The sequence below is a fragment of the Chiloscyllium plagiosum genome, unplaced genomic scaffold (genome assembly GCF_037043375.1).
Source record: "Chiloscyllium plagiosum isolate Xiang-an unplaced genomic scaffold, Cpla_swu_hap1 HiC_scaffold_10, whole genome shotgun sequence".
NCBI lineage: Eukaryota > Metazoa > Chordata > Chondrichthyes > Orectolobiformes > Hemiscylliidae > Chiloscyllium > Chiloscyllium plagiosum.
Window position 1 is genome coordinate 85,321,614 of NW_028270148.1, and position 27,587 is coordinate 85,349,200.

The 27,587-nt window shown below is 41.3% G+C and overlaps 1 protein-coding gene across 12 annotated transcripts in view; it reads left to right on the top strand.

Annotated features, from left to right (window-relative positions):
• Positions 1 to 27,587, top strand: part of afdna (afadin, adherens junction formation factor a) — a 242,063-nt gene that overhangs the window by 191,589 nt on the left and 22,887 nt on the right. For all 12 annotated transcript variants that reach the window (XM_087991512.1, XM_087991517.1, XM_087991519.1 and 9 more), the window contains 4 exons: positions 6,652 to 6,846; positions 18,380 to 18,471; positions 19,612 to 19,791; positions 23,524 to 24,573. In XM_087991512.1, coding sequence (XP_087847638.1) covers positions 6,652 to 6,846; positions 18,380 to 18,471; positions 19,612 to 19,791; positions 23,524 to 24,573 — 1,517 coding nt within the window. The remainder of the gene's footprint in view (positions 1 to 6,651; positions 6,847 to 18,379; positions 18,472 to 19,611; positions 19,792 to 23,523; positions 24,574 to 27,587) is intronic.

A 27,587-nucleotide genomic window follows, 5' to 3' on the forward strand; every position in this document is an offset into this window, starting at 1 on the left:
TTCTTAATATTCCGGCATTTCCCCTTCAATGAATGGCAGCAAAAACAATTTAACTTGTCGTTCATCGTCTACCTTAATATGCAAAGTTGACTAAATTTGTGGATGTTGGTTTACTGGCTGACCTGGAAGGTTCGTTTTCAGATGTTTCATCATCATACTAGGTAACATTGTCAGTGAGCCTCCAGATGAAGCACTGGTGGTGTAGCCTGCTTTCTATTTATATGTTTGGGTTTCCTTGGGTTGGTGACGTCATTTCCTGCAGTGACGTCATTTCCCGTTCTTTTTCTCAGGGGGTGGTAAATGGGATCCAAGTCCATTTACCACCCCCTGAGAGAAAGAACAGGAAATGATGTCACCATAAGAAGTGACATCACCAACCCAAGGAAACCGAAACACAGAAAGCAGGTCACACCACCAGTGCTTCATCTGGAGGCTCACTGACAATGTTACCTAGTATGGTGACGAAACGTCTGAAATCGAACCTCCCAGCTCAGCAAGCAAACCTCAACCTGAGCTAGAAATCTTCTCAAAACTGGCTGACTAAATTTGTCTTTAATAATGCTATTAAGATTACAGTTGAGTTAACTTTAATATTAAACATTGTTTCCATTATTGTTGAATAAACAACTGTTTAATGCAAGTTTTGTTCTTCAACTCAGAAGCTAGGTAAAAATGTTCTGTGAATTTGGTAATGATCTGCCTACAAATTACAAATTATTTTAATGCAGGTATTCTGTTATTTTAGAATCTTAATCAGTCATTCTAAAACAGTATTACAAGTAAATGTGCAGATGTATTTGTTTATGTGCTGTATAACTGAGCTTTAAAGCAGGGTTGTCCAACAGAGACTCCTCAGAGTGATTTTTATCTGGCCTGCAATCCATGTTTCAAATGCAGTCAGATAGATGTGAATTCTGCGAAGAGATGCTCCTCCAATCAGAGGCAGTTTCTCTTCCATATTTGTTATTGCGCCTAGTTTCCTATGCTTCAAGCTGACAGATGAGCCAAAAATTGAGGGTGAGAGCAGGTCATGGAAAAATAAGATTGAACAGACACCAAAGACTTTTAAGACTGCATTCAGTATGGCAGAACAGGTCCCCTGAGCAGGTGCAGCATACAAGTATGATGAGAGAGAAGGTGTGTAGGGTGGGGAAGGCAGTAAAAGGGGTGAAAAAGGGTATGTCTGCATAAGGAGGTAGTGAATGAATATGCATGTGAGTGAAGGAGTGAAAGAGAACAAGTATGTGGGAGGGAATGGAAGAGCATGCGCGCGCACAGGGGAGCAAGACTCTTTTCCTCCTACTCCCACCCATTCCTCATTTTAAAAAAAAATACCCACAAAACAGGCTGGGGGTTTGCAATTTTGGAGAAGACTTGTAGCTCAGGTTGTGGATCAGATTGCTAAGTTTGCTCGCTGAGCTGGTAGATTTGTTCTCAAGAGAGGAGGAAAATTTGGGCTGAAAGGCCAAATTTGAGTGCCAAATTCATATGAATTACACCAAGGCCAGCTCAGTGTGAGCTTGTCACTAGAATTGTTATAAGTAAACTCGACCCTTATTGTTGCTGATTCCGACCCCTACCCTGATTATCAGGACTTAGGACCTAATCCATAGAATCGTACAGCATAGAAACAGACCCTTTGGTCTAACAATCCACACCAACCATGTTCCCAAACTAAACTGGTCCCACCTGCCTGCATTTAGCCATACAGCTCCAAACCTTTTCTATTCATTAACTTATCCAAATGTCTTTCAAACATTATAACTCTACCTGCATCTGCCACTTTCTCTGGTAGTTCATTCTACACCCGAACTACTTTGTGTAAAAAAAAAAAGTTGCTCTTCATGTCCTTTTTTAAATGTTTTTCCTCTAACCTTAAAAATATACCCCCGAGCTTTGAACTCCCCTACCCTGGAAAAAAGGCCCTTGTCATTCACCTTACCTATGCCCTGCATGATTTTATAAACATCAATACGATCACCCCTCAATTTCCTATTGTCCAATGAGAGAAGTCCCAGCCTTTCCAGTATATCTTTATCTCAAAACTTACACTCCCGCCTCAGTCTCCAGACCAACTAATAGACCCCTTTAATTACTACTTGCTTGGAATTTATCATTACTATTGTGCCAAACTTTATTTTTCTGCGAAACATTAAAGAGTGTCCGCACAGAGTGCAAAAGATATTTTTGCACGTACAAAAGGAAGCAATCAATGTTTTAATGTTTTCAATCTCCATGTATACTCAGACTTTGGAAGTCACCGAACTAGGATTTTGAAGGAAGAGAAAGAAAGGAGCTAACCAGGGATAGTATGAAATTTCCTCCTTTTAGAGATCAAGTTGTTCCCTCTTTTATTGTAAGTTCAGACCCATGCCACTGGGACCCATGTTTTATTTTCTCTCTTTAGCATTTGCTGCTATTTTGTTTCTTAATCATTGCCAAAATGCTATATTTGGGTCCTTTCATTTTTTTAACGTTTCCTCATTATAGTTGTGTTTCTAATTGAAAACAAATGCCATTTCTTAGTGGTAATCATTTTGCCCAGTTCTTTTTATTTCAATCTTCGTTGCTCTGCAATTTCCGTAATGACCAGTTTCTGTGAATTGCTTGCATCAGTCTTAAAAATTAGACCATTAAAAATGGAATAGGGTAACAAATTCATTTTTAGTTGGAAAACCTGGTAATTATAATTTTAGTCACCATAGTCATAGAGGACTGCTGTCTCATTGAAGAGTGATAACTGTTAGTAGACTAACTGAAGGGTCACCGCACCTCGGGTGATGGGAGAGATTGAAAAGGAGTCCTTCATTGTAACCTCAGGCAATGGTAATTGAGCCCACAATGCTGACATCAATTTGCATTGCCAACCAGCCATCCAGCCAACTGAATTAACCAACCCCCCCCCCCTGTAATTTTGGCAACTGAGTAAGATCCAAAGTTTGTGAGAAGATTTGTAGCTCGGGTGCTCGTTGTTGTGGTTCTGTTTGCGATCCTTTTCCATCAAATGTCTAGTTTACAAACTTGAATCTTAAGTTTATAGATTACTCAATGAAAATGCATCTAAGATAATTGTGCTAACCCAACAGTTGGAAATTAATAAAGTGATCACAATTCCGTAATTTTTAGAGTACTCATGGGCAAAGACGAGAGTGGTCCTAAATGAAGAGTGCTAAATTGGGGCGGTCAACTATAGCAAATTTCGGTAGGAGCTGGGGAATGTGTATTGGGGGGCAGCAGTTGTTTGAGGGTAAATCCACATTTGATATGAGGGAGGCTTTTGAAGAGAGGTTAATTAGAAAGCAGGGCAGACATATCCCTGTGAAATGAGGAATAGAAAGGGCAAGATTAGGGAACCATGGATGACATTCCACCCTGACCTTAAATTTACCTGGACCATCTCTGACACCTCCCTCCCCTTCCTGGACCTCTCCATCTCCATTAGTGTCGACCGACTTGACACTGACATTTTTTACAAATCCACCGACTCCCACAGCTACCTGGATTACACCTCTTCCCACCCTATCTCTTGCAAAAATGCCATCCCGTATTCCCAATTCCTCCGCCTCCGCCGTATTTGCTCCCAGGAGGACCAGTTCCACCACAGAACACACCAGATGGCCTCCTTCTTTAGAGACCGCAATTTCCCTTCCCAAGTGATTAAAGATGCCCTTCAACGCATCTCGTCCACATCCCGCACCTCCGCCCTCAGACCCCACCCCTCCAACCGTAACAAGGACAGAACGCCCCTGGTGCTCACCTTCCCCCCCTACAAACCTCCGCATAAACCAAATCATCCGCCGACATTTCCGCTACCTCCAAAAAGACCCCACCACCAGTGATATATTTCCCTCCCCAACCCTTTCCGCCTTCCGCAAAGACCATTCCCTCCGTGACTACCTGGTCAGGTCCACACCCCCCTACGACCCACCCTCTCATCCTGGCACATTCCCCTGCCACCGCAGGAACTGTAAAACCTGTGCCCACACCTCCTCCCTCACCTCTATCCAAGGCCCTAAAGGAGCCTTCATATCCATCAAAATTTCACCTGCACATCCACTAATATCATTTATTGTATCCGTTGCTCCCGATGTGGTCTCCTCTGCATTGGGGAGACTGGGCGCCTCCTAGCAGAGTGCTTTAGGGAACATCTCTGAGACACCCGCACCAATCAACCAAACCACCCCGTGGCCCAACATTTCAACTCCCCCTCCCACTCTGCCGAGGACATGGAGGTCCTGGGCCTCCTTCACCGCCGTTCCCTCACCGCCAGACGCCTGGAGGAAGAACGCCTCATCTTCCGCCTCGGAACACTTCAACCCAGGGCATCAATGTGGACTTCAACAGCTTCCTCTTTTCCCCTTCCCCCACCTCATCCTAGTTTCAAACTTCCAGTCCCCTTGACTTGTCCGGACTTGTCTGATCTGCCTAGCTCCTTTTCCACCTATCCACTCCACCCTCTCCTCCCTGACCTATCACCTTCATCTCCTCCCCCACTCACCCATTGTACTCTATGCTACTCTCTTCCCACCCCACCCTCCCCTAGCTTATCTCTCCACGCTTCAGGCTCTCTGCCTTTATTCCTGATGAAGGGCTTTTGCCCGAAACGTCGATTTTGCTGAAGCTCCTCGATGCTGCCTGAATTGCTGTGCTCTTCCAGCACCATTGATCCAGAATCTGGTTTCCAGCCTCTGCAGTCATTGTTTTTACCAGGTGAAATTGTGAGGCTAGCTAAGAAGAAAAATGAAGCAAACATAAGGTCTAGGCGACTGAAAATAGGTGAAACGTTGGAACAATATCAGGAAAGTAGGACCAATCTGAAACAAGGAATTAAGAGGGCTAAAAGGGATCATGAAATATCTTTAGCAAACAGGGTTAAGGAAAATCCCAAAGCCTTTTATTTGTATATAAGGAGCAAGAAGGTAACTAGAGAAAGCGTTGGCCCACTCAAGGACAAATGAGGAAAGTTATGTGTGGAGTCAGAGAAAATGGGTGAGAATCTTGATGAGTACTTTGCATCGGTATTCACCGAGGAGAGGGACATGACAAATGTTGAGGTTAGGGATAGATGTTTAATTATTTTAGTTCAAGTTGGCATAAGGGGGGAGTAATTGTTGGGTATTCTAAAAGCCATTAAGGTGGACAAGTCCCCAGGTCTGGATGGGATCTATCCCAGGCTACTGAGGGAAGCAAGGGAGGAGGAAGTAGCTGGGGTCTAAACAGATATCTTTGCAGTATCCTTGAACAAGGGTGAGGTCCCGGAGGACTAGAGAATTGCTAATGTTGTCCCCTTGTTTAAGAAGGGTAGCAAGGATAATTTGAGTAATTATAGACCGGTGAGCCTGACATCAGTGGTAGGAAGGTACTGAGGGATAGGATCTATTCCCATTTGGAAGAAAATGGGCTTACCTTTGATAGGCAGCATGGTTTGTGCAAGGAAGGTCATGTCTTACTAACTTAATAGAATTCTTTGAGGAAATGACGAAGTTGATTGATGAGGCAAGGGCAGTAGATGTTATTTACATGGATTTCAATAAGGCTCCCCATGGTAGGCTGATGGAGAAAGTGAAGTCGCATGGGATCCAGGGTGTACTAGCTAGGTGGATAGAGAACTGGCTGGGCAATAGGAGACAGTAGTAGTGGGAGGGAGTTTCTCAAAATTGAGAACTGTGACCAGTGATGTTCCACAGGGATCTGTGTTGGGACCACTGTTGTTTGTGATATATATAAATAATCTGAAAGAAGGTATAGAATGTCTGATTAACAAGTTTTGCAGTGACACTAAGATTGGTGGATTAGCAGATAGTGAAGCAAACTGTCAGAGAATGTAGCATAGATTATAGATAGATTGGAGAGTTGGGCTGAGAAATGGCAAATCGAATTCAATTCTGGCAAATGCAAGGTCTTGCATTTTGGAAGATGCAACTCTACAGCGAACTATACAATGAATGGAAAAGCCCTGGGGAAAGTTGAACGAGAGAGAGATCTGATTGTTCAAGTCAGTTGTACCCTGTAGGTGGCAATGCATGTCAGTAAAGTGGTCAAGAAGGCGTACGGCATGCTTTCCTTCATCAGACGGGGTATTGAATACAAGAGTTAGCAGGTCATGTTACATTTGTTTAGGACATTGGTTCAGCCACTTTTGGAATACGTTCTGGTCGCCACATTACCAGAAGGATGTGGATACTTGGGAGAGGGTACAGAGGAGGTTCACCATAATGTTGCCTGGTATGAAGGGTGCTAGCTATGAAGAGAGGTTGAGTAGATTAAGATTATTTTCAGTTGAGGGACCTGATTTGAATCTACAAAATCATGAGGTGTAGACAGGGTGGATGGCAAGAAGCTTTTTCCCATGGTGGGGGACCCAATTACTAGGGGTCACAAGTTCAAAGTGAGTGGGGAAATGTTTAAAGGAAATATGCGTGGAAAGCTCTTTGCACAGAGGGTGGTGGGTACCTGGAGCGCGTTGCTAGCGAAGCTGGTAGAGGCAGACATGATAGCGTTATTTGATGTACCTAGATAGATACGTGAATGGGCAGGGAGCATAGGGATAGAGGCAGGTTGAAACAGAGAATCTGGATTGGCACATATTTGGAGGGCCAAAGAGTCTGTTCCTGTGCTGTAATATTTTTTGTTCTTTTTATTCACGTTCAGCCTCTGATCGTCGTGGCACAGGCAAACCTCGCCCCAAGAGTGAAGGCTTTGAATTGTACAACAGTAATCCTCAGAATGGAACACCAGAAAATTCCCCAATGGGTTGGACAGAATACTCTGAACCAAAGAAACCACCTGGGGATGATAGGCTGTTGAAAAACCGAGCAGATCATCGATCTAGTCCTAATGTTGCAAGTAAGCATGTAGTTCTGGAGTTAGCTTCATAATTACTGTTGTCAGTTACTTTAAGGTAAAATTTAAGTAGTAAGAGGAATATAAAGTAAACAGAATTTTTATTCTTTTCCTTTTGGCGGGAAAGTTTCTTCATGATATTAACCATTTTAAACTTGCATGATAACAGTAAACTTTCTTCTGGTCTATCTTCACTCCTGGATGGTGCAGCCTGGTTGCATAAGTGGTAACCCTCCAATACCTTATTTCAACTGTCCATTGATAGTGAATCTAGAAATATCATTTTATTAGATTTCCAGTTCACTACTATTGTCAAGCAATGGCTATACACCAATCCCTTCTAACAGTGGTTAGCCAGTGGTACACCTGATCTACTACTATATGTCATAATGAAGCATTTGAAAACACAGAATCATAGCCTCATGGAAAATGGGTGCCTATAATTACAGTTATAATCAGAATTAATACTGGTATTAGATTGGGACTAAAAACAGTTTCCTGCATAAAAATAGAAATTGTGATAAGCTAGGCAGCCTCAACTTTGCTGAACTTGGCGAGGTTGTGTAAGGTCTGTAATAAACTGGATTGTGTGCAGATTTATCTCAAAGTAGGCTTAGTTGGCAATGTAAGCATATTTTATTTAAAAGTTTAAACATTTTTCATGTAATATCATGGCAGGAGTGTTGGGAATTTTGTCTCCTGGCATACTCTGGGACATGATCATAACACAGAATCATAGAATCCCTACACTGTGGAAATAGGCCCTTCGGCCCAACAAGTCCAAACCGACCCTCAGAAGAGCAACCCACCCAGACCCATACACCTAACCTACACACCCCTGAACTCTCTGGCCAATTCAGCTAACCTGCACATCTTTGAATTGTGGGAGGAAACCCACATATACATGGGAACAAACCCACATATACATGGGAACAATGTGCAAACTCCACACAGACAGTCGTTTGAGGTGGGAATCGAACCTGGGTCCCTGGTGCTCTGAGGCAGCAGTACTAACCACTGAGCCACCATGACACCCTTGCTGGAAAAAGATCGATTGTGTAAAGAAATTTGTAGATAACTGTCTGAATCCAAATCCATATTATTTTAAATAGACCTGGTGAATCGCCACTTGGACCTGCCAGTTGTCAACCACAAGTTGTAAAGTTGAATCACCATATTCTGTGCAGCAACCAAAGAATGTATGCTGGTGTAAGCAGGTGTAATTTTTGTCACACTGTAACAGAACCTCTGAGGCTTTAAGTTTTCTTCCATGTTTGTTAAGGATGACTCACTTAACAGGAAATAAGTGAATTGAAGAAAATTGTGCAGATCCTAGTATTACTGTTAATGCACTTTTGGTAATGTGAAGGTAAATCTTGGGTATTTCTTAACTGGAATTTGAAGTAACACTTGAAATTTCTGTGTTCAAAGGTGATGTAACTTGTATTTATGTTCAGTATTGAAATTTTAAAATCCTTAAACAGCTGTCAAGTTAATATAAAGCAACTTTTTTAGAGACATTAATGAAGTAATATGTTTAATGCTTAAAATTCTGAACTAATTTATAGCAGTGTTATAAAACTAGAAAATAACCAGATGTAGCTGTTCAGTTAGTTCATAGAATGGTTACAATATTGGAGACCATTCACCTTGTTGTGTCCATGCCATCTCTCTGGAAAAGCACCTAAGGATATCACTCTGCCCTGTGACGCTGCAAATCTATCACTTTGGGCTTTTCTAATTCCATTTTGAAGGCTCTGGGTTTATCTTTTGCCACCATATTTGGTGCTTTTCAGATGCTAACTAAATGCTAATATAAATTTTCCTTGTTCTTTTCCAACTTAAATTGGTGCCCTGTTTCTTATCCCTGTTGTCAGCGGGAACAGTTCCTATCTAACCACTCTGTCTTGATCTATGACATTGAATGTTTCTATTCTGTCTCATCTCAGCATTTACTTTAAGAGCAGCCTCACTTTGTCCAATAATTAAAAGTGTATACAAGAGGAATTCTGGTCTGGCAGCATCTGGAGAAAGAAACAATGTTAATTTTTGAGTCTGATATAACTTCTTTGGAACTGGCCCAATTTTTCCACACACCTGAAGACTTGCCTTACTGAAACCATTCTAGTTGAGCTTTTCCTTTTCTAAAGCCTTCAAATCATTCATAAAGTGCATGCCCAAGTTGGGCACAGTATATCCAGTTGATGTTGAACCAGAGTTTCACAGAAAAGTTAAGGTTAATTTATCTATTAAGGAATTTATTTATTTGTTTATTATTTGTTATCTTTTTAAAATTACTGAAGTCAGAATAGGATTAGAAAGAATTGTATAGCTCAAACATTGGTGTGGGATAATTGACTGCACAGCGAAAAACTAACAGTTATCATTGGCATAGGGACAAGAAAATTAGGCAAGTAAACACGTGGCTAAGGGATTGGTGTGGGAAAGAGGGATTCCACTTCATGGGGCATTGGCATCAGTTTTGGAACAGGGGGGATCTGTACCGTTGGGACGGTCTCCACCTGAACCGATCAGGTACCAATGTTCTAGCGAAGAGGATAAATAGGGTGGTCAGTAGGACTTTAAACTTCTGAGTTGGGGGGAAGGGAAAGTGAAAGCGACAGGGAGTAAGGAGGTAAATGGCAAGATAAGCAGCAGGATAGAATGTTTCCAGGCGGATTTAAAATTGAGGCAGACTGAGAATGCAGTAAAAAGCAAGGATAACTTAGGACATATGACTTCCAACATCTCTAATGATAAGGAAGTTAGCATTAAGGCACTTTACCTGAATGCTCGTAGCATACATAACAAAGCCGATGAACTAATGGCACAGATAATAGTGAATGATTATGATGTAGTAGGCATCACAGAGACTTGGTTACAGGGGGGTCAGGACTGGCAGTTAAACCTCCATGGTTTTTCAATTTATCGAAAAGACAGAGAGGTGGGCAGAGGGGGTGGGGTTGCCTTGTTAGTTAAGAACAAAATTAAATCTATGGTATTGAATGACATAGCGTCGGATGATGTGGAGTCTGTGTGGGTGGAATTGAGGAACCACAAAGGCAAAAAAAACATAATTGGAGTTGTGTATAGACCTCCTAACAGTGGTCAGGATCAGGGACGCAACATGTACCGGGAAATAGAGAAGGCATGTCAGAAAGGCAAGGTTACATTGATCATGGGAGACTTCAATATGCAGGTGGACTGGGTAAATAATGTTGTTAGTGGATCTAAAGAAAGGGAATTCATGGAATGCTTACAGGATGGCTTTTTGGAACAGCTTGTCATGGAGCCCACAAGAGAGCAGGCTATTCTGGACCTAGTGCTTTGCAATGAACCAGACTCTATAAAAGATCTTAAAGTAAGGGAACCCTTAGGAAGTAGCGACCATAATATGATAGAGTTCAGTCTGGAGTTTGAAAGGGAGAAGGCAAAATCGGATGTAATGGTGTTACAGTTGAATGAAGGTAATTATGAGGGCATGAGAGAGGAACTGACTAAAATAGACTGGAAGCAGAGGCTAACCGGGAAGACAGTAGAGCAAAAATGGCAGGAGTTTGTAGGTATAATTGAGGACACTGTACAAAGGTTCATTCCCAAGAAAAGAAAGATTAACCGGGGAGGGATTAGACAACCTTGGCTGACAAAGGAAGTCAGGAAATGTATTAAAGAAAAAGAGAGATCCTATAAAGTGGCTAAGAACAGTGGGAAATCAGAAGATTGGGAAGGATACAAAAGCAAACCGAGGATAACAAAGAGTGTAATAAGAAAGGAGAGGACCAAATATGAAGGTAGGCTAGCCAGTAATATTAGAAATAATAGTAAAAGTTTCTTTCAGTACATAAGAAAAAAACGACAGGCAAAAGTAGACATTGGGCCACTTCAAACTGATGCAGGAAGCCTAGTGATGGGAGATAAGGAAATAGCAGGAGAACTTAACAAGTACTTTGCGTCAGTCTTCACAGTGGAAGACATGAGTAATATCCCAAAAATTAAAGGGTGTCACGGGGCTGAGTTGAGTATGGTTGCCATTACGAAAGAGAGAGTGCTAGAAAAGTTAAAAAGTCTTAAAATTGATAAATCTCCTGGCCCCGATGGGATACACCCTAGAGTTCTGAGAGAGGTGGCTGAGGAAATAGCAGAGGCATTGGTTGAGATCTTTCAAGAGTCACTGGAGTCAGGAAAGGTCCCGGATGATTGGAAGATGGCTTCTTCAAGAAAGGATCAAGGCAAAAGATGGAAAATTATAGGCCAATCAGCTTAACCTCGGTTGTTGGTAAAATTCTAGAATCCATCATTAAGGATGAGGTTTCTAAATTCTTGGAAGAGCAGAGTCTGATTAGAACAAGTCAACATGGATTTAGTAAAGGGAGGTCATGCCTGACAAACCTGTTGGAATTTTTTGAAGAGGTAACAAGTAGGTTAGACCAGGGAAACCCAGTGGATGTGGTCTATCTAGACTTTCAAAAGGCCTTTGATAAGGTGCCACACGGGAGGCTGCTGAGCAAGGTGAGGGCCCATGGTGTTCGAAGTGAGCTGCTGGGATGGATTGAGGATTGGCTGTCTAACAGAAGGCAGAGAGTTGGGATAAAAGGTTCTTTTTCAGAATGGCAGCCGGTGACGAGCGGTGTCCCGCAGGGTTCGGTGCTGGGGCCACAGCTGTTCGCATTATATATTAACGATTTGGATGAGGGAACCGGGGGCATTCTAGCGAAGTTTGCCGATGATACGAAGTTAGGTGGACAGGCAGGTAGTACTGAGGAAGTGGGGAGGCTACAGAAGGATCTTGACAGGTTGGGAGAGTGGTCCAGGAAATGGCTGATGGAATTTAACGTGAGCAAGTGCGAGGTCTTGCACTTTGGCAAAAAGAATAAAAGCATAGACTACTTTCTAAATGGTGAGAAAATTAATAAAGCCAAAGCACAAAGGGATCTGGGAGTGCTAGTCGAGGATTCTCTAAAGGTAAACATGCAGGTTGAGTCCGTGATTAAGAAAGCGAATGCAATGTTGTCTCTTATCTCAAGAGGGTTGGAATATAAAAGCAGAGATGTACTACTAAGACTTTATAAAGCTCTGGTTAGGCCCCATTTGGAGTACTGTGTCCAGTTTTGGTCCCCACACCTCAGGAAGGACATACTGGCACTGGAACGTGTCCAGCGGAGATTCACACGGATGATTCCTGGAATGACAGGTCTAACATATGAGGAACGGCTGAGGATACTGGGATTGTATTCGTTGGAGTTTAGAAGATTAAGGGGAGACTTAATAGAGACGTACAAAATAATACATGGCTTGGAAAAGGTGGATGCTAGGAAATTGTTTCAGTTAAACGTGGAGACTAGGACCCGTGGACACAGCCTTAGAATTAGAGGGGGTCATTTCAGAACAGAAATGCGGAGACATTTCTTCAGCCAGAGAGTGGTGGGCCTGTGGAATTCATTGCCACGGAGTGCAGTGGAAGCCGGGACGCTGAATGTCTTCAAGGCCGAGATTGATAAATTCTTGTTGTCTCGAGGAATTAAGGGCTACGGGGAGAACGCTGGTAAGTGGAGCTGAAATGCGCATCAGCCATGATTGAATGGTGGAATGGACTCGATGGGCCGAATGGCCTTACTTCCACTCCTATGTCTTATGGTCTTATCTAATTGCTGTTACAGAAATGGAGCTGCAGGGTGAGCAAGGTTGGGAACTGATGAATGGGATTGAACAAAGGTGGTACAGTAATCATGGAATCTTCAATCTACATACAGACAAGATAAATGTTCATTAGCAGTAACACTGTGGACGCCAATCCTTACTGTGTACACAAGATGGCATTCTAGATCAGTATGTCAAGGAACTAACTAGACAATGCACTACTTTTAAATCTAGTGTTGTGCAGTAAGAAAAGGCAAATTAATAATTTTGTAAAGGAGCATCTTTGAAAGAGTGACCCTAATGAGAAAAACAAACTCATGAATTCAGCCCCTTGAGCCTGCTCTGCCTTTCAGTAATATCATGATTGATCTCATTGTAACCTCAAATTGGCATTCTTGCCTTCCCCTTGATAATCTTCTGTCCTTTGCTTAACAAGCATCAATGTGTCAGTGCCTTAAAAATATGGAAGAAATCTGCTTCCACCATCTTTTTAGGAATTGTTCTAAAGATTTGTACCCCTTTTGAAAGAGAGAATTTTGCTTCATCTCTACTTTAATCGATGACTCCTAAATTTTGTCATTCCAGAAGAGAAATAAACCTCTCCAAATTTGCCCTGTCAAGACCTCTCAAGATCCTGTATGTTTTAATCAAGTCAGAGAGTCTTAGAGATGTACAGCACGGAAACAGACCTTTCGGTCCAACTCGTCCATGCCGACCAGATATCCCAACCCAATCTAGTCCCACCTGTCACCACCTGACCCATATCCCTCCAAACCCTCCTTATTCATATACCCATCCAAATGTCTTTTAAATGTTGCAATTGTACTAGCCTCCATCACTTCCTCTGGCAGCTCATTCCATACACACACCACCCTCTGCGTGAAAAGGTTGCCCTTCTTTCCCCCCTCACCCGAAACCTATGCCCTCTAGTTCTGGACTTCCCCACCCCCAGGTAAAAGACTTTGTCTATTTATCCTATCCATACCCCTCATGATTTTATAAACCTCTAGAAAGTCACCCCTCAGCCTCTGATGCTCCAAGGAAAGCGGTCCCAGCCTATTCAACCTCTCCCTTTGGCTCAAATCCTCCAACCCTGGCAACATCAGGGTTGGAGGAATCTTTTCTGAACCCTTTCAAGTCAGCTCTTACTCTTCTAATCTCTGAAGGTTACAAGCCGAGCTTGTCCACCCTCTCTTTTATGAAGTCACAATCCTTTCCTCCCACCCGCCCCCATTCCAGCTATTAGCCTAGTAAACTTTATCTGAACCAATCCTTTAGGAATGGAAAAGATTAGTGAAGACAAATATGGGCCTACTATGTGCTGAAACAGAAGAAATATGATGGGAAATAATGGAATTGCAGAGAATCTAAACAAATACTTTGTGTCTGCCTTCATGGAGGAAGACTATAAGAAAGAACCAAGGGACCACTCCCCTCCCATCCTTCCTGTAGCATCTATATCCCAGATTCAAAGTTTGGGAGAAGATTTGTAGCTCGGGTGCTCGTTGTTGTGGTTCTGTTCGCCGAGCTGGGAATTTGTGTTGCAGACGTTTCGTCCCCTGTCTAGGTGACATCCTCAGTGCTTGGGAGCCTCCTGTGAAGCGCTTCTGTGATGTTTCCTCTGACATTTGTAGTGATTTGTATCTGCCGCTTCCAGTTGTCAGTTCCAGCTGTCTGCTGCAGTGGCCGTTATGTTGGGTCCAGGTCGATGTGCTTGTTGATTGAATCTGTGGATGAGTGCCATGCCTCTAGGAATTCCCTGGTTGTTCTCTGTTTGGCTTGCCCGATAATAGTGTTGTCCCAGTCGAACTCATGTTGCTTGTCATCTGAGTGTGTGGCTACTAAGGATAGCTGGTCGTGGCGTTTCGTGGCTAGTTGGTGTTCATGGATGCGGATCGTTAGCGGTCTTCCTGTTTGTCCTATGTAGTTTTTTGTGCAGTCCTTGCATGGGATTTTGTACACTACGTTGGTTTTGCTCGGGTATCGGGTCCTTCATCCTGCTGAGTTGTCTGAGAGAGGCTGTTGGTTTGTGTGCTGTTATGAGTCCTAGTGGTCGCAGTAGTCTGGCTGTCAGTTCAAAAATGTTTTTGATGTATGGTAGTGTGGCTAGTCCTTCGGGTTGTGGCATGTCCTCATTCCGTTGTCTTTCCCTTAGGCATCTGTTGATGAAATTGCGGGGGTATCCGTTTTTGGCGAATACATTCTATATCCCAGAGTATTGAGCTGCCAGTACTGTAGTGTCATTCCCGCCCCCGCAAATATGTTGCTGTAACAGCTATAATCTCCTAGTTGCATGATTCTATTCATACTGAGTTCATCTGCCTTGCCTGTTAGGCCTTTTGCATTAAAATAAATGCAGTTTACTTCATCAATTTTTATTCCCCGCCATGCTATTGCCTGCGTTGTCAATTTAACTTGCTGTCTTTAACATCTCTACGAGCCTCAACCTTCTGTTTTGCCTCACCACTGTTTCGGGTCCCAACCCCCTGCCAGACTTGCTTAAAGCCTCCCAAGTAGCACAAGCAAACCTCTGCTCTGGATATTGGTCCCCTGCCAGTTCAAGTGCAACCCATCCCTCTTATACACGTCACCTCTGTCACAGAAGAGATCCCAATGATCCAAAATTCTGAATCCCTGCCATATGCACCAGCTCCTCAGCTACACATTCATCTCCCCTATCCTCCTACTCCCACTAGCACGTGGCACAGCGGGTAATCCAGTGATTACTCCCCTTTAAGGTCTTGCCTAACGTCCTATGTGCAGGATCTTATCCCTTTTTCTACCTGCTCGTTTGTTCCAATATGTTTAACGACCGTAGTCCCCTTTGAGTATTTGCTGTATCCATTCCAAAGCATCCTTTGCCCAGGGAAAGCAGGGAAGTGACACACCACCCTGGAGTCCTACTCACAGTCGCAGAAACACCTGACTGTGCCCCTAACTAGAGTTCCCCTATCACGATTACTCGCTTGGACTTTGCCATACCCTGCTTTACAGCAGAGCTATTTGTGGTGCCACAAACCTGGCTGCTGCTTGTTCCCCTGAGAGACTATCCTCACACCCTGAACAGTATTTAAAATTCTATACTTGTTTGAGAGGGAATAGCTGAAGGAGACTTCTGCATTACCTGCCTACCTCTGCTGGCAGTCATCCATTTACCTGGCTGAGTCTCTGATGTGACCACCTCTGTGACACTATCTATCACACTCTCTGCTTTTAAATGCATCTCAATGAGCCCAGCTGCTTCTCCAACCAGTACATGCAGTTTGAGAGGAGCTGCCCCCAGTGCAGACATAATTGCTTGGGAACATTTGACTGCCCCCAGATCTTCCACATCCGACAGCAAGAGCATACCACTCCACTGATTACCATCTCTGCCCCTTTAACAATTACCAGACCTTAGGAAGTAAAAGTCTTACCTTGTTGCTGCTCACTGTCCTCAACAAAGTCTGGTGTTCACCCAAGCCCAAACTTAAATCTGCCAGCAGCACTTCCAATGTGAAGCACCCCCTCTCAAAAATGGCTGCTCTGCTATAGCCTGCCTGCCTTTCATTTGCTACCTGGGTGGTCACTTTTTGAATGTTTGGAGTATGCCCGCCCCTTCTGGACCTGTGGAAGTAGTAAGGGAAACCAGACGCAGTAATGCCCCCTTCCCTAACCACACTCACTTAGCTCAACTCCTAGTGTTTTACACTCTACAACTCTCACTTTGTCACTCTGTAACTGGTATTAATTTAAAAAAAGTATTGGAGAAATTAATAGTACCAAAAGGTGATAAATTCCACTGGGCATTACCTACATCCCAGAGTATTGAAAGAAGTGCTGTAGTGATCGAGGATACATTGGTGATGATCATCCATAATTCTATAGGTTCTGATTATGGAACATTTCCTGCAGATTAAAAGGTAGCGAATGTAATCTAATTTTTTTTTAAAAGAGCAAAAGAAAATGGGAAACACATTATAGGAATCCACATTATAGGAGGGATGTGTTTACACTGGAGAGGGTGCAGTAGAGATTTATGTAGAATATTGCCTGGGCTGAAGAGAAATTGGATAGACTGGGACAAAAACACAAATTGCCGGAGAAGCTCAACAGGTCTGGCAGCATCTGTGGACAGAAAGCAGAGTTAATGTTTTGAGTCCAGTGACCCTTTTCAAATGGGGTTGTTTCTCTTGGAGCAGAAGAAATTGAAGGGAGCATGATTCAAATGTGTAGAATTGTGAGGGGCATAGACAAGGAAGAAACCTTTCTCCTTGGAAAAGGGTTCAATAATCAGGGTCATACCTTTAAGGTAAGGTACAGGAGGTACACTGGGGATGTGAGGAAAATTATTTTCACCCGGAGAGTGATAGGAATCTATAAGTCACTGCAAATAAGTATGGTAAAGGTAGCAACCCTCGCAACATTTAAGTAATATTTAGATGTAGACTTGCGATGCCAAGGCAAACAAAGCAATGGGCCGTATGATGGAAAATGGAATTTGAATAGAACCATTACAGACTCGATGGATCAACAGGGTTTTTTTTCCCCCGCTGTGTTGTAGACCCCTATAACTCTCAGATCGCTTAGCCTGACATTAGTGGAGGGAAAAGAATGCTAGAATCAAAATAAAACGTCGTAATTGTACATTTTTAGTAATGATCTAATTGGACAAATCAGCATTGATTTATTGAAGGGAAAGTGGACAAACCTGTTGGGGAGTTCTTAAGGATGTAACTAGCAGAACAGATAAGGATTTGGATTTTTCAGAAGGTTTTTGATACGGTAAATATACTCCTTTTGAGGCTTGGTAAATTGGAAGCATTTGTAGTTTGGCAAGCAATCTTGTCTTATATTCAGTGCTCTGTTGTACCTGGCATAATTTGGGGCTCCCACTTTTGATTTCTATTCATTCCTGGTTTTCTAAATCAGGAATGTAAGACCTCTTCTCTGAATGTCCCTATTTATTGGTCCTGATGTACTGGAAAATTTGGCATGGAAGTAGAATAGCATTATGGATTCAAATCTGTAAATTCAGAAATACTTGGTTTGCCTAATTAAGGGTCCATTGTAACTATTGTTTTTTGCCTTGTACAGCTGAACCACCAGTGGTTGTGGCTGCACTCCCCCAGATGAGCCGTCACTCTAGCTAGTATTCAGGACTAAATACAAATTGACGTTGCAGTCCAGGATTCCCGGACTACCTGGCTGATCTGACTACGTTGAGTGTCTGGCCACCCTTTCCCTTTCTACCCATCCTTCAACTCTGAAATGACAGCAACACATTGTGGATGTAGCAGATTGATGCTGTCTGCTGCTGTTCAAGCACTGAAACCCAGATGTCAAGCTGCTCAGTTGGCAACCGTTCCTGCACATATTGCCCAGGGCATAGGCTTCCTGGAGTTTGCAATTAAAACAGCATAGGCACCCCATGGAGCTGAGGAATCCTGCCACACTTTTTATTAGGCTATCTGAACAGAAGTGAACAAGACTTATTGAAGATTTTTGTATTGACTCTGAGACTTGCACTCACATCACTATGTCACTTGCCCTGGCCGCAGCTGATCTCTTTAAAGCATGTGCTCCTCATCATTGGGTTCTCTGGACAACTGATCCCCAACCTGTTTTCTCGCGCTCCATTTTTTGGTGTTGATTTGTTTTTTCACTGCTCATTGATTCCCTGTCTCTGTTTTCAGTACTCTCCAGTACTCTCTTCCCTCAGGCTTACACTGACAAAAAAAAATGTATCTGCTTTGTTGAGCAGTTGTGATGCCAACTATTTGTCATCAAGTATCAGTCATAAAAATTCATACGCAGCTATTTTATAAGAAGTTTCTTGTTTGTGTTGTGCATAAGAAATTCAGGCATTGATGTATGAAGTAAATAATTGATGCTGTTAATTCTGTTTTTGGATGAGAAGACCAACCTCCAAGTCCTGGTGTCAAGCCTGTTTATTCTACCGCACCTACCTCAAAGATTCAGTCAGTCTCCACGGGGAACCTTTGCGCAGAGGTTAGTATTTTACGTAGGTTATCGGAAACAGCTATTTTAATCTGTTTTTTAAAAAAATTGCAAAGTTTTAAATGTTAAATTTATACTGGCAATGGAACACCCCCCCCCCAAATATCATCATCCTCTTTTTAGTCACTCATGGGATGTGGATGTTGCTGGCTGGGCTAGCATTTATTGCCTATTCCTAATTGCTCTTGAGAAGGTAGTGAACTGCTGCTGTCCATTTGTTGTTGATAGATAGACAATGCTTTTAGGGAGGGAGTTCCAGGATTTTGACCCAGCAACAGTAAAGGAACGATGGTGTATTTACAAGTCATGATGATGATGACGACAACCTTTCTGGAAGTAGCCATGCAGGTGGTGAGCCACCCAGCAGTGACAGGAATACAGTCAAACTAATTAGCCATTTAACACTGAGTATTGTAGAAACATAGCAATGTTTTACAGTGGCATGTAGATGCCGCCGTCCCCACCCCCAATGTGTCTGCTCCCAAGCAATTCAGAAAGCAACTGCAAAGAGGAAATTTGAGGGTGACATATAGTTAAAGGAGATCTAAATATTTCACAGAAAATGTTAAAGGTTGCTTTCTTCTCGTACCATGGTGTTACTAGTAAGTATGGAATTCCTGGAGAAGGTGGTCATGGTCACGGGTCCAATGTGCTAGTGTTAACATCTCCGGCATATATCCACCAGTTCTGCTTGTGTTTCAGCAGGGTTACCACTGGTTATAGTGTGGGCTACCAGCCATCTTGCAGTGGGCTATGACCCCTGTCCCTGCAATCCAACCAGCATTCACAATGGGATTGTAAAGGTTGAACTTTAACCTCTGCTTATGGATAGCTAGCGATTATTTTTTAGGAAAAGTCTTTGCTGTGTTTTGTAAATATGGAAATGGGAGTTATTTTCATCCGTACTCCTCACCTATAAGGTTGAACAGCTGATTTGACACAGTTCTTAGAACAGAATCTATAATGCTAAATGCCCTTTTTTAAAGAGGTCTTTTATAAAAGTTCAATAACAATCATATATATTATGTATGATATATTTCCTGTAGCTTCTAAACTATTTATGTTTGATATTTTTAATTCATATATCATTAATGAATGCTTCAATTAAATAAATTGCTAATTCTCCTTTAGGAGCAAGTATTGCCTACAAGACCTGAAGCCTATCCAATTCCCACGCAAACATATGCCAGGGAATATTTCACTTTCCCAACATCTAGATCCCAAGACAGAGTGAGTCCTGTGCCTGGACAGTGGCAACACTATGATGACAGAACAATGATGCAGGAGCAGACATTCAGTGGCACCATACAGGTAAGAGAACAGAATTAAATAGAATAATCATTAGTGTTTTTGATGAAAAAGATTTATAGGTGTGAGGATGAACTGCAGTACTGGTTGCATTTTCTCTTTGTGTTTTAGAATGATTTGTAATTCAGTTTATGATAACTTCTGGTTACAAATGTATTAGTACAACATTTCTCCAAATACAGCAGGTGAGACTGCATTTTAATAATGCTTAATCTGAAAAGCTGTTTATCAACTACCCGGAGACTAAAGGGAAATAAAAAATGAATGATAGCTTCTATAAAATGATCTGTTTTTGATCAAGGCTATTAATGACAGCAAAACTGTTGAGTCTGCTTTAATTTTTGAGTTTAATTATATACTCGTACTTAATTTTGAGTGCACTGTTTTAACTATTCTCAAGGAGTATCTTAACTGGTTAAAAACTTGATACTACTTCATTGAAAATTCAGCGAACCTAAGTCTGTATAACCACCTTCTCTTAAAGGATACTCATAAATCTAAGATTTACCTATTTAGCTGAATGTTTAATAGCTACAGAAATGTCCCACGCAGATCCACTCTCAAGATAGAGAAGAAATTTCAAGTTCAAAAATACAAACTAAGATGAAACAGAAGCTAGAATTGATGAATAAAAACATGAATCGGGCAAAATTAAATTATATAAAATGAGAAATTTACTATTTCATCAGACCCTTGCTAAGGTTGCTAAAATGTTCATTCAACATTGATTGCACTTCAAAATGAATTCATTCATTTGAAATACTTGATGAAATTATAAGGATATGAGAAGGCATTATGTAATTGAAAGCTGCTGCTTTAAAATGAAGGTCAGCAGGAACTGGGTGCTTTGTTCTGGTTCAGTCTCCTATTTTGCTGATGCCACTGGATTTGCAGGGCAATATTGTTGTTCATTTTTAGGATTGTACATGGTGACTTTGGAGTACATTCATTTTAACCGACAGCGTGGACTGGATATTGCCTAGGTTTAACTGCAGATCGAAAAATCAGTATACTATTTGTCAATTACAGGACGTAGTTTATGTAACTAAGTGACTCTGACTCCAGCAAGTTGGGTGAATCTATGAATGAGAGTCTGGTTTTCACCTCTGTAACATTTAGTATAGCTCAGCCTAAAATGAAGTGTCTTTGTTAGCCACATTGGTTAGGTGTGAATGGCTTTGAATGTGAGGTTATAACAAATTGTCTTTACTAGAGTCCTAACTGACAATGTTATTGGTCATAGCACAATTGGAAAATGACCACAACTATACTTTTGTAGCTGGAGGAGAAACAAGGGATAGAATAGATGGAACTTGATTGCGCCAAATTTAGTGATACATTCTGTTCTGATATAACTCGATAGTTTGGTTCTCGTGTGATCTTGTGTTATAAGAAAATCACGCAATAGCCACCTCATTTAAACTAATGAGGCCTGAATCATGTTAGAGCCAATACAGGTAAGGAAAGTTTGCGTTCTGTAAATAATGGTCTAAATTCTTCAATAATGTTAAAGCCAATTCATATTGAAGAAACACAAGTTCTACAAGTAGAACCAGTTGTACTTAATGCTGATATGTGGTACCTAGAGTCAGAACAGTTCTATTTTATGACAAAGGTATTTTAAAAGTGTTTCTAAAGTGTCCTGTTTCAATTCTGCAGTAGCATTCCCTGATAGGTGCTTGCTTTCATTAACTAACTAGCTTATTTTGCTCACATTCGCTTCTTACATTAAGTGGGAGTAGAGATGTTTTTCTTTAACATCACCAATCTGTATGGAACAGTTGAATAACAGAAGAAGTGACTGTTTGCTAAGATAAGTGTGTCCAAAGATTCCATGCATACTTTTGATTAAGATGCACGTATTTAGTACATCTGTTCCTTTGAAGTTTGAGAAATATACCTAAAATATTTTCATAATATTTAAAGTATATCAATTAAATTCTACACGGATAGAATACGTCTTAATTAGCTGTTAAAAATTGATGATTAGAAAAATGTAACTGAGGTAACTTATGTAAGTTTGAAAGTATAGCCTCCTTTGCTTATCTTTATGCATCTCTGTAGGAGCTGTGAAGTGGGGGCGACACATGAGAAAATCTGGAAGCCGTAGTTTCCTTAATATAACAGTAATTTATTTTGTATGAACAGTGCAACCTGAGGAGAAATTTTAGACCAGCTTAAAAACAGTATGAATAAAATAATTTGGGGCAGAAAGAACCAGAATTATTACTGAAACAAATGTTTGTGTTATATTGTGCTGCTAACTATTGGAGGTGCAGCATAATGTAGCTACGATGAAGATTATTCACATTTGTGGCAGTACAAATATAATTTGAGTTAATGCAGTAATGAGAGATGAACAATTTACTATCTCTGATTTAAATTTGTTGTAGAAATGTAAAGCCCTGCTGTACAGCATGATGGGCTTCCATCTTATTTTGATCCATCAAAACTTGATAGAACTGGACAAATATTAGGGTAACAACTGCTCAGTAACAGTTAGCATGCTAATGTTATGCATTGCAACCTAAATATTATGCTTCATTCCCTGGAACTGCTTCACCATTGGTCAAAGGCAACAATTGCCAGCAGTAGGTTTTGATTTTAGTTTCGACTGTGTTGTGTGTCAACAGTAAATCTTCGGTTATTATGAATGTCTTTGGTAATAATGTTCTTGCACCTTGACTATTTAACCATATAACAGCCACTTAACTCAGTACACATTGGAAAACAGTGTTTATCACGTGATTAATTGTTTTCTAGGTTTTTCTCTCTCTCTGTGTCTCTCTCTGTGTCTGTGTCTGTCTGAACCCCCCCGCCCCCACCTCTCTCTCTGACCCCCGCGTACCAATCTTAATGGGAATAATAATTCATACAACACAAGAAGAGGGTGCTGATCAGTTGTCAAGTGGACTCTGATTAACAGAGGTGTTGCCACAGAGAATGCACCAGGGAATGGTTAACAAGACTTGGTATTCTTGCAAATAAAAACTGAAAGAACTGCAGAATAGAAATTGCTGGAAAAGCTCAGCAGATCTGGCAGCATCTGTGGAGAGAAAACTTAACATTTGGTTGGAGACCCTTTTGCAATTCTGTTCTTATGAGTGCAGTTGAAAAGCTTCTTTGCCTCTTTCAAAAATTGAGTTCTATAATACCAAGTGACTTTTTAGATTAATTTTGTATTATTGATTAAACTTCAGTGTGCTGCCAATTAACAATTATAAGTAATCTCCTGTGAAATTGCTCAAAGATTCAAATAAATGAAGAGGAGGTGCTGGTGTTGGACTGGGGTGGACAACGTTAAAAATCACAACACCAGGTTATAGTCCAACAGATTTATTTGGAACTATTAGCTTTCGGAGCGCCGCTGCTTCATCAGGTAGCAGCAGCCAGAACAGAATTGTGTTTTAGAATTTTTTTGAGCTAATTTTACATTTCCATAACTTGAACAAAAAGCCATGGAAGTACTTTGAACAAAATGTATCCCTCCTTCATTCTCCTGCACCCTAGGTGGTTCTCTGATATGAAGTGGCTAGTACCACTAAATTAGGATCTAGTTTGCTACAGTGGTAGGGTTTCTAATTATGTGCAAGTTAATAGCAAGACTTTAAACTGCTTTAAATTAACGTATTTGCAGTTCTTAAAATATTTCAGCTGTGAAATATTTATTTTTACATGTTCAAAACAACAAATTTTAGCATGTATGTTCATTATGTATTTTTAATTCCATAACAGCGTGGAACTCGTTCACAAGAAGAATTGCACGAGACAAAAGCTTTCCACCCAGAAAAATTGCGACAGGAAGATATGCTTCGTAGAGATACAGAATACCAGAAAGACTTGGATCGAAAGCCAGATGTATGGGCTCATCAGATTACCTCAATGGATTCAAGTGCATCAGGTCAAGAGCAGCTGAACTACTCTTCAAAATCTCTCCCACCAAGTGCAATTGCTCCTCATAAAAGTGGGCCTGGACGCTGGAAAACTCCAGCTCCAAATCAGGCTACTCCAGTTGCGGTTTCCCAGCCCATCCGAATGGAAAATCAGTTGCCACCACCCCCACCTCCTCCACCAGTACATTATGCAGTTGACTTTGATAATTCCCATAGTGACCTACCCCTACCACCGCCACCACCACCACCACCTGCTTCACAAGGATCAAATCCAAGCTCTGTGGTTGATCGTAGAAAACGAGAAGATCAGCAGCGTTGGTATGAAAAAGAAAAAGCACGGTTGGAGGAAGAGCGGGACAGGAAACGCCGTGAACAGGACAGGAAAATTGGCCAAATGAGGGGTCCACCGCCTTTGCACATAACTCCATCTCAACCTGTTCATGTTACTCCAGTAATCCAGCAAACAAGGCCAGAAAAAATGGCTAGTCTATCACGACCTCAAGATACAGTAATCCGTGAACTACAGCCTCAGCAACAGCCTCGCACTATTGAGCGCAGGGACTTGCAATACATTACAATTAGCAAAGAACAGATGCCTGGGAGTGATAGTCTTTCACCTGATCCCTGGAAACGTGATGCAAAGGAGAAAATGGAGAAACAACAACAGCAACACCTCTTGGAGATGCTCAGCAAAGAGATACAGGAGCTACAGAACAAGCCCGATCGTACATCTGAGGAGAATGACCGTCTTCGCAAACTTATGCTTGAGTGGCAGTTTCAAAAGCGGCTACAGGAGTCCAAAGAGAAGGATGATGATGATGAAGAGGAAGAAGATGATGATGTTGATGCAACACTTATCATGCAAAGATTGGAAGTGGAAAGGCGGGCAAGGGTAAGGAGAATAAAATTAGACTTCGTTTCTGTTCATTTCTGAAAATGTTTATTCTAATCTTTTTTGGCTTAAACATGGGTGTCCCAAATATAGCATGTTTAGTAGTGAACTATTTAATCATATTTTCTGGTCTTCCTTCTATAGGAAGAATTTTGTGAAAATTGCAATGGTTCAGAAAAGATTTGCAAGAATGTTGCCAGGGTTGGAAGTTTGAGCTATGGGAGAGGCTGAATAGGCTGGGGCTGTTTTTCCCAAGAGCATCAGAGACTGAGGAATGACTTTTTATAGAGATTTATAAAATCATGAGGGGCATGGATAAGGTAAATAGACTCGGTCTTTTCCCTGGGTTGGGGGAATCCAGAATTAGAGAGTATAAGTTTAGGGTGAGAGGGGAAAGATTTAAAAGGGACCTAAGGGGCAATATTTTCATGCAACGGGTGGTGAATTAATGGAATGAGCTGCCAGTAGAAGGATGGAAGTTAGTACAATCAACACTTAAAAGGCATCTGGATGGGTGTATGAATAAGAAGAGTGTAGAGAAATGGGCCAAGTGCTGGCAAATGGGCCTGGATTACTTTAGGATGTCTGGTTGGCATGAGTTTTTCTGATGCGTCTGATTCCATGCTGTACCTCACTTTGACTCGGAGTCTTAAGTGTCTCCATAAGTGAGTCACTGCAGGCAGTTTCAATGTTTCCTTTTGTCATGTAAAGTATTTGCTTAAAATCATTTGAAGGATGACTATATCAGAAGATACCTTTGAAAAGGCATAAATAATTTGCAGATTATTATAAATAAAATAGTCCAATGACATAGCAAAATATCAAGAATAATGCTCTCTTTAGCTTAGTTATGCTTCATTTCTGTGAAGGAAAATTGAGTATCCTCTAATTGAAAAGTCAGTCATCCTTTTAGGATTCTATCTTCTATATGTTTCAATACATTTAATCTTTGTACATTAACAATATCAAGTCTTAAAAACATAGCAAAAAATTATTAATTCAAATAACCACTGGACAGGTACACAATCCTTTATCCGAAAAGCTCTGAAATTCTTTTCGTGGAGTACAGAGCGTCATTTTGGCGTGCGAGCAGGTGACCCAACTCATTCGACCCACATCACTCAGATGCGATGTGGTGGCATGGCCCAGCACTGGCGGGCATCAGTTGTGTTTCAGTGCTCGTACTATTCACGCGTACGTCTGCTGTAGGTAATACTTTTTTTATTTCACTGTGAAAATGTCATTTATTCCGAAATCTGAAAAACTCCAAAAAAACAGCTAACCCCAAGATTTTCAGATAAAGGATTATGTAGCTGTAGTTGGGTTTGTGTTAATCCGGACTATTTGAGTTGTCAAAATCACTGCCATTCATTCCAGGTAGTAAATCCAGCAATTCAGCAACAGTCTTAGAAGCTACTGCATTGCCAACCAACCATATAATTGCTGATTATATTAAGCAAGACGAAACAGGGCTTAGATTTCTATTAAAAACCTATTTACAGCTTACAATTTCGACATTTATTTTAAATATAATGTTACAGCATAAAAAGATAATTCTGAATAGTTCAGAAGTTTCTAATTTGCTGCATTCTGCTTCATTCCATGGAAAAACTGAAGAGTGCTGTCATTTTGACCATATTTGTTTTTGTCTCGGAACTTAACTTCAGGATTTAGAACTCTTTTTTTTCCGCTAGAGTTTTAGCTGTAGCTGGACTTAACTTTTTTAAAATTTTGTACACTGTGTGCAACTGATTTTTTTTTTTCTCTTCTCATCCATCAACTTCTGTCCAAAAAAGGTTGCAGCTAGCCTATTTTGTCAGATCTGTTGACAAATCTGAAAAGGTTCCACAGGGTAGACTGGTTAGTAAGGTTGCATGATGTGGAATCCAGGGAGAGCTCGCCAATTGAATACAAATTTGACAGTAGGAAACAGTTGTTCAGACTGGACATCTGTGACCAGAAGTGTGCCACAGGGATTGGATCCATTGTTGTCGATCACATAAATGATTTGGATGAGAATATGGCATGGTTAATAAATTTGCAAGTGAGACCAAAACTAGTAGTCAAGTGGACAGTGAAGAAGATTATCTAAGAGAACAGTGTGATCTTGTTTAACTGGGCCAATGAGCTGAGGACTGACCGTTCAATTTAGATAAATGCAAGGTGTTGCATTTTGGTAAGACAACCAGGGCAAGACTTGCACAGTTAGTGTGTGGGCCATGGGGAATGTTGTCGAACAGAGACATCTTGGACTACAGAAATATAGTTTATTGCAAGTGGCATCAGTTAGGGTAATGAAGAATGTGTTTGGCACGCTTGCTTTCATTGGTCAGAGCATTGAGCACAGGAAGTGGGGTGTCACATTATGGCTGTAGCAGATATTGGCAAGGCCACATTTGGAGTACTGCATAAAATTCCAGTTGCCCTGCTATCGGAAGGATGGTATTAAACTGGAAAGTGTGCAAAATGGAAGCAGCATGGTAAATCTAAGATTGGAGGGTTTGAGTTATACAGATAGGCCTGGACTTTTTTCCCCTGGAGTGTAGGAGGCTGAGGGGTGATCTTTATAGAGGTTTACAAAATTATAAGGGAGTTAGATAAGGTGAATAGCTAAAGTCTTTTCCCCTGGGTAGGGGATTCCAAAACTAAGCAGCATAAGTTGAAGTTGAGAAGGGAAAGATTTAAGAGGGGACTGAAAGGCAACTTTTTTTTAAAAAGAGAGGGTGATACATATATGAAATGAGCTTCCAGAGGAAATGCTAGAGATGAGTACAGTTACAAAATTTAAAAGACATTTGGACAGATACGGGAATGGACAAGGTTTAGAGGGATATGGACTAAATGCAGGCAAATGAGGTCAGTTGGATGAGTTGGACCAAAGGGTCTGTTACTATGCTATATGATTCTGTCTTGACCTTTTGTAGCTGTCATACCTACTGTGCTTTTTCCCCTACTCCTTCTAGGAAATCTTATCTACCACATCAGTTGAACTTGCCAATTCTCAAACACATGAT